The sequence below is a fragment of the Athene cunicularia genome (genome assembly GCF_003259725.1).
Source record: "Athene cunicularia isolate RWA chromosome 20 unlocalized genomic scaffold, athCun1 chr20_part1, whole genome shotgun sequence".
Taxonomy (NCBI): domain Eukaryota; kingdom Metazoa; phylum Chordata; class Aves; order Strigiformes; family Strigidae; genus Athene; species Athene cunicularia.
The window spans coordinates 13,238,551-13,246,027 of record NW_020799125.1 but is presented as its reverse complement, the minus strand read 5'-3'; the positions used below and the strand labels follow the sequence as shown (position 1 = coordinate 13,246,027).

Here is a 7,477-nt window from a genome sequence, read left to right as displayed (position 1 = left end):
GGTGGGGGAGGCGGAGGCGGGGGGGGCTGGGAGAGGTAGCCAGCCCCAGCGTGCATACTCAGGCTGCTCTAAAACCAGAACAGAGAGAGACAGACAAGACGTTGAAAATGCAGCAGCGATGAGTCAGAAGGGCTGCCCCCTTACACACATTCCCAATCCCAATTCAAAATGGCACCTACAGGAACAGCAACAATGTCTTGACGCGATGCAGCACTGTCCAAATGCCAGGCTGGACCAGACTGTGCTGGCTTGAAGAGGCTTGGTGTGACCCACCAGCAGACACTGTCTCCTCCAAAACCCAAGCGCTCAAGACCCACTGCTTTTTTTGCTTTGTTTTTAAAGCTTTTAATCCTTCTGGTTACAAAGAACATTTTCAGAGCATGGAGAGTGTATACAGCCTGGCCAGTGCCAAAGAGAGGCCAAGACAACTGTGCCAAGAGGAGAGGGATCTGTGGAGCAAATTGTCAAGGGCTCTGGAAGCCAACCATTATACAGGGCCTCAACAAAAAGCTGGAGAAGACACGTTACAAAGATTTGAGCATCCAGCAACAAGGACACAGGAAACAGCAGGCCCTGGAGCCATCCTGTCATTTATCCATCACTCCTTCCTGAGCTTGGCTGTCATGCTGGGAAGGTGCCCAGGATTCAGCACTGAAGCAGATTTCTAGAGTCTGATCAACCAACAGGACTCTCCTGCTGCACAAGCATGGCCCCATACAGTGGGACTCCCCACGCCCCCACGTGCCCCTTACCTGCGCCGGGGGCTGCACCGTTGGCATGGGCTGGTCCAAGGATGTAAAAGCAGACATGGCCGACATCAGCACCTCATCGCTGACTAAGATGTTTCCCTGCACCAGTGTCTGAATCAAAGGTGACGGAGGAACAGTGATGTACGTAGAAATTTGCTGAAAGAAAAAGAGGATGCATTGTTGACCAGCAATGTGACAAAACAATAAACAAAAAATGATGACACTGTTTTTTACTGAACCTTGGAGTCTCTGCTTTCACAGCCTCTGGTCAGCAGATGAGCCACAGTAATTATCTACAGCTTCCTGCTGAGTCCATGGTAGTAACAATCAGGCAGCTCCAGAAACATTCTCCAGAAAAGGAGGTAAAAAATATCCCAGTGGCTTGGGAAAGTGGCCACTGGCTACAATTCAAGTCAGGAGTTACTAAACAAGATCTGCAGGACAAACTGGTTGCAGGCAAGTTCAGGCCTTTCCTGGGTGCTTCTCACAGCAGGGAAGGGGGCAAACTGAGCGAAACTGCTCTGGCTGCAGATAGTGAACATCAGGCTCATCTCTTCAGACTGGAGTCGGATTATAGGAGGGGAGGGAGGCTGCCCCACCTTCTGGGACAGCAGCCTGGACAGTACCATCCACTGGCACTACATCAACTTGAAAAAAACAGTTGGTTTGAAAGCACTTTGGAAACCACCACGATTGCATTCACAGTACATGTCGTGCACAAGGGACCTACTCCTGAGAAGTCTGCTGGGAAGGAGAGTTACTCCAGAGAGGATATTCCCTTAACACTTGTCACACCACATTACGTAGGCTTATTTGCAGGAAACTGAGAGGAGGGATGCAGGGAAGAAGCTGTCAGACATTGCCCTCCTCTTTTGCCCACAAGCCAGACCACGGCCCAAGGGACAGCAAGAGCCATTCCACCCTGAGCACTGCACAGCGTGCACCCAGGGAGGGGGGGGTGGCCTGCCAGGCTCTTTGGTGTAGTCAAAGTCTGGCTGTAGCACAGACACAAAATGAAACCCCTCCTGTCCTGACAAAAGGGTTACCAGACACTTGTGCTGGAGGACACCTCCCTGCAGAGACCAGGCAGCTTTAACAATGAGGTCAAAAGTCAACAAGACCACAACTGAGCCTCCTAGAAAAGAGGTCAGTCGGGAGGCACCACTGGATCTAAAAGCATCACCCAGAGATCCCCCCAATGTCCAAACCCACAGCGACAGAATAGCAGAGCCTCTGCCTGCAGCACAGTACCTGCCGGCTGGCGCCCGGAGACTGCTGCACAGATGTGATGGAGGGGGTGTACACATTGTTGGTGGCCATCGAGACTGTGGAGAGGGAAGGGGCGTTTCCCTGGCACTGCTCTCTCTTGTGTGTCATGAAGGCAGGCAGTGAGTTGAACTGCTTCTTGCACTTTCCACAGAGGAACACATCTTCATCATCTGCAATTAAGAGGACCAGGTCACTGTTCCAGGCTTTTTCCCGCATTCCCCAGTGCTACACCTTACACCCACAGCTGTAGGAAAACGGACACCTTTTGGATCTTAACACCTCAAGGACATCATCATCAGGAGAGATCAGCCACAAGGGACAAACGGTTCCTCCTCCCCAGTCCCAAATTCTGCCTAGAGCCAGCTGATACAACTGAGCCCATCTCAACTGTGCTCCCATATATGAAACCCACCACCTCCCAGTGACAAACTGAACCCTGTTGTCTGTCTTCCCATCCCAAAGACATGAACAACCAACCCAGCCTTGCTCCTGTAGCACCCTCTGCTTTTAGTCAAAACAGCTTCTTCCAAAGCACCTGCATTATGCCAGCTAAGGCCGATTTTATTATTCACGTTGCACAAAGGAAGATCCAAAACTTGGATCAGGGCAGAGTCAGTGGCAGCTTGTAACCAAAAGCCACCCCCCACAAGACTGCTGGTCTTTGGCACCTCTGCTTGATGTTAGAAGCAGAAAGAAGACAACCCAGTTACCGCATCCTAGACGAAATCTGCAGCATTAGCATAGTGCACACCATTGTGCCCTTGATCCAGTCAGACTCACAGGCTGTACCTCCTGTCTGAGTCACAGCCTGAAGCAGAACATTTCCAGGGACACAGACTGTAACTCCTCCAGAGATAACTCAGTACCCACCCAGCAAGTCCTACTCAGGCCCTGTGAGTGTCCACGTGCAAACGACCAGTTCCCGTATTCTTCACACTGATGAGATACTCAATGTCTGGAGTAAGTAGCTGTACAGCCCCACAGGATATGGAATGGCTCGTTATGTAAAAAATGTGAATCGTAACAAGCACTAGTGGCAGGGAGAGTGGCTGCTCCCTCCCTTCATGCCTTTATTGGAAGCACATGGTCAAGTCTATCATCATGACCATCTCCAAAAGCATCTCTGCTCGCTTGGGCACTTGGTCCCTTCCTCCTGCTCTGCCTAGTCCTGCTGAGGGCTCACAACACTTGTAGCAGCACCCTGCATGTACAGCTGTTCTGCTGGCTGTTCCAACAGTCAGGAGTACACACTGTAGGAAGAGATCTGCAGCCCTCCTGCCTCTCTTCTCCTTCTCCCAGTGCTACCAGGACTCACCCATCGACTGGATGGCAGTGGAGGAGTTGACATTTTGTGCAGATGGATCCGTGACACCTCCTTGGCCATCCAGTAAGGACTGCACAGCCAGCACTGTCTGATTATCCATTCCTGAAAGGAGACACAAATACGTATGGTAAATTGAGCACAGCCCAAACATGGAACACTGGGGCACTGGGAGCTCACTCATGAGTCATGGAGGGAAGCTTCTCCCACAGAGCCACTCACCTTCCCATCCCCCTCTACTCCACAGCATTAACTATCATACTAAAGCAACACTCCATTGATACAAGAAGAAAAGAAAGAAGGACAGGGAAAACCAAAAGCAGGCTTGGCTTCAGGCATTTGCTGCAGGGAGGAAGGATGCTTACAAACAGTGGGTATGAAAAAAGCTAAGAAGGTAGATATTGGGATGTCACGGGCCAGGCAGGGTAGCAACCTGCGTGGATCTGCCTGGGGACACAGTGTGACACAGCACAGACAAGCACTGAGCTCAGTGAAGACAAAATCATTGGTGAGCAGCAACTGTCCCAGCAGCAGTGTTAGAAGTGCCTCCCTGTTTTCAAAACCAGTGTTCCTGGATCTGATCAGACACCGGGGTATGAACTGCACAAGGATTTAGATACAGCTTTAAGAAGGAAATACTAAACATGGGTTCCTGGAAGAGATGCTTGGGAGGGGACCTGCTCGGCCACCAGCGGCCACCCTGGTTCTGGGACATGCAGGACCGTGGCTCTCCTTGCTCCCAGTACTGTGCTCCTTCACAGGCTCCCCTCAGGCATGAGCTGCCAGTCACTCACTCTCACTTCTATTTCCCTTAGGACTCCATGAGAGCACACACACCCAACAGATTTGTTGTCAAAATCGGCTCACTTGCTTTGGCACAAATATTTTTCGCTACAGCTAAAATGTTCTAAAATATTCCAGATAAATACAGGAGATGGGGACTGCTCATCTAGGGAAACAACCTGGCCAGCAGCGTGCGACCATGGATCAGCCCTGACGCTCTATCTCCTTAGAAATAAGATATAAAGACATGTAGAACAACCTGATTATGGAAAAAAAAAAGTGAAAAGGGGAGATTTTTATGCACCACTCCTCCTTACCATTTCTTTGTGACAAGGAACCCATGAATAAAACAAATGGCATGCCAGGGTTGTATGTTATACTTTGTGGATTAAGAGAGAAAATAAAGGTGGGGCATTCTTAAATTGCTTCTCACTTTTCTTCAAGATCTTTCCCAAACAAAACTGTAAAGCTCTGAACTTGGAATTATGTGCCACAGTAAAAAGAAAATCTATTAGTCTGATCATTTCCAACCAGTGAGGTAAGGACAGATCCTGACAAGAGGCTGCGCAACAAACAGCCCCAGGAGGGACAGTGAAACGCCCTAACAGGTCACAGCATAAAGAACAGCGTGGCAGAAGCAACCACCATTGCAAATTCCTCTTGAAATTTTCAAATTTGTCCTGGATAACCGTGATGTTATCTTCCTGATGGGGAGTACCCATATAATCCATGGCAGTTTAAAGATACCCTCAATACTCATTTCTCCTGCATCTCCAGAGTGAATCCAGTGACATTAAGCCTCCATGAACACCTTTTTCATCATTTCACCTAGAAGAGGTCTCCAACACTGCACGTGGCCCTGGAGGAGAGGACTGCAACCTCTCCCACCTGCTGGGGAGCAGAGGGCACAAGCAGCTACTGGAAAGCAGCAGATCACACTACTTCACATGCTACCATAAAATTAGCACCGTGCCTATGGGAACTCTGTCACATAAATCACAGGGAGGCACAGCAAAGCTGCAGGTCCAGTTCTGCAAGCCTTGGCTTGCACAGAGAGCTGCAACCAGCCCTGCAGGACAACCCCACCAGCAGAAGGCTGCACTCCTGGGTGGATCTTCTCACACCAACTGAAGCCCTGCTTTAAAATACACCTCCTCTTTACAAATAACCTCCCAGTCAACTGCAAAGGCAGCACTGCAGGTTCTTGTTAGCACATCCAAACCAGAGAGTGAAATGGAGCTGCACTTCTTCAGCAGAAATAAGCTAGCAGGATACAAAGCAAAAAGGGAGATCAAAAATTCAGGTTAAGTATATTATGGGTATAATTAAAAACAGTTTGCATCAAGAATGCCATTCTTGATATGCCCAGCACTGGACAACAGGGTTTCCTTCTTCCACACAGTCAGATCTTCCAAGTAAAAAAGCCAGATGATTGATTACCCTGATCCTTCTAGAAGGAAGAAGCTTGAGGAGAGGCCAAGACATAAAGGCGACAACAATGCAGCAACACAGTCGGTGTTGCATTCAGCCTTCTGCTGGAGCAAAGTGGCCCAGGACAACAGAAATATGTTGGTCTTCATTCATTTGGCAATTCACGCCAATGCCCACAGAGTCGCCGCAGTTCCACAGGGTAAACACACATCACCACATTTAACATGGAGAGAAATCACCAAGTTCAAGGTTTAGTAATGCACAAAACCAAGCAGGTGGAGTTACTTGGTTACATGGATGCCGTTCACAGCCCTCCATGGACTCCAGGAGAGAACTTTGGATCAATCCTGCACTGATTACAGCCAGCACCAGTCTGCAGGATGTTCTTCACAGTCACAAAACCTAAAAAAAAAAGGCCATCTCTTCTCTCCTTGCAGCAGCAGGCCTTCCCCAAAGCCTGACAAAAACAAGGCAATTTGGGGAAGCCAGGATAAAAGTACAAGACTACTGATCCATGCTTTGTTTTTCCCTTTTCAAATTTCTCTCGGTTAGAGATGAAACAAGACTGCCTGTTTCACTCAGGTGCTACTTTTCCCTCATGCCCTGAATTTGATGCACTGAATCTTTTTTCTGCTGACAGAGCACCAGGTGCTTCAGTGACAGGCAAAAATGTACCTCTGCCCCACAGCACCGCTGGGAACACGCTGCTCTCAGCACTGCACACGAATGCCAAGTCACCATCAACTTGTAATCGAATCAACAAGACAAAACAAACAAGCCCAGCTACTCAAAGCTGCCAATTGTTGTGGGCTTAAAAAAAAAAAGTTACGCTTTTTCTTTAATATGCTAAAATGTTTTGCTCTCTTGAATTCTGCAAGGTAACTCACACAACAAGGAGCTGATTACATAGAGGAAATAGGGAACCCGATTACACAGAGCACTGTCAAATGCACCAAGTAACCTGACAAAATAAAGAGAAATATTTCTTCTTTGCTTCTCTTCCTGCTGCTGTGATCGCAGGTGCTGTTTACAAAGCACGGGGTGATGATCTTGATTCAAGGCCTCCCAGTCAGTGGCATCCCCCCACATAAAGGAAAAAAACATGTGTAATCCAATTTAGGAAATAAATGCCTTGTGAAATAGTTTTTTTCTCCGGGTGGGCTGACCCTGAGCTCAGTGTCAGAATGCCACAGCTCAGCACGTCCAAGAGTCCCCCTCGGATAGCACCTGCCCACAGCACACAGTGTCCCCACGCTAAACTGAGACCAGCGCGACTGTGACCCGTTGGCCCACACAAGGGCCAGGAGCCGGGCGCTGCCCCGGCTGTGCCCGAGGTCGCGGAGCCCCTGCACTCACACACTCATACCAGGGGCCAGCACCCACCCGGGGACCACCCCTGGGGCAAGTGGGGAGCGTGGCACATCGCGGGGGCTGGCAGTGTGAGCCCCGGGGCGTGGGGAGAACAGGGGGACCCCAGCACTTTGGGCATGTGGGTGCCCAGCTGCACCAGCGGTGTCCCAGCACACCCCCCCTGTGAGGGACACAGGAGCGATGGGGGTGCCCTGGGGATTGGCGGGGCACAGAGCCAGGGGCAATGCGAGCACCCTGATGTGCAGGGCACAGGGGCTGGGAGGAGATGGGGTGCCGCGGGGCTAACGGGGGCTGGGAGGAGATGGGGTCCCCCGGGGATAACGGGGGCAGACAGGCGATGGTGTCCCCCGGGACACAGGGGCAGGGAGGCGATGGCGTGCCCCGGCGCTAACGGGGGCAGGGAGGAGTTGGGGTGCCCTGGAGCTAACAAGAGCTGCCCGGGGCACTGGGATGGTTGGTGCGGGGATGCCCCGACGCGCAGGGAGCGGGCGGCACAAGGCCGGGGGGACGGGAGTTGCCAGGGGTGCCCCAGGGAACCGGAGACGGCGTGGCG

General features: G+C 50.8%; 1 protein-coding gene across 3 annotated transcripts in view; it reads right to left on the bottom strand.

The window, feature by feature from the left end:
• The window catches only part of ZNF341 (zinc finger protein 341), a 21,658-nt gene extending 15,523 nt beyond the window's left edge, over window positions 1-6,135 (bottom strand). The window contains exons 1-5 of one of the 3 annotated variants that reach the window (XM_026862172.1): window positions 5,839-6,135; window positions 3,334-3,444; window positions 2,001-2,188; window positions 753-905; window positions 1-68 (exon numbers count right to left, since the gene is read on the bottom strand). The exon at window positions 1-68 is cut by the window's left edge and continues 196 nt beyond it. In XM_026862172.1, the coding sequence (XP_026717973.1) occupies window positions 1-68; window positions 753-905; window positions 2,001-2,188; window positions 3,334-3,442 (518 nt within the window). In that variant the 5' untranslated portion in view covers window positions 3,443-3,444; window positions 5,839-6,135. Of the gene's footprint in view, window positions 69-752; window positions 906-2,000; window positions 2,189-3,333; window positions 3,542-3,561; window positions 4,270-5,838 lie in introns of those variants that run through there. The other 2 variants (XM_026862171.1, XM_026862170.1) reach the window with 2 other exon arrangements.
• Window positions 6,136-7,477: the final 1,342 nt, after the last annotated feature.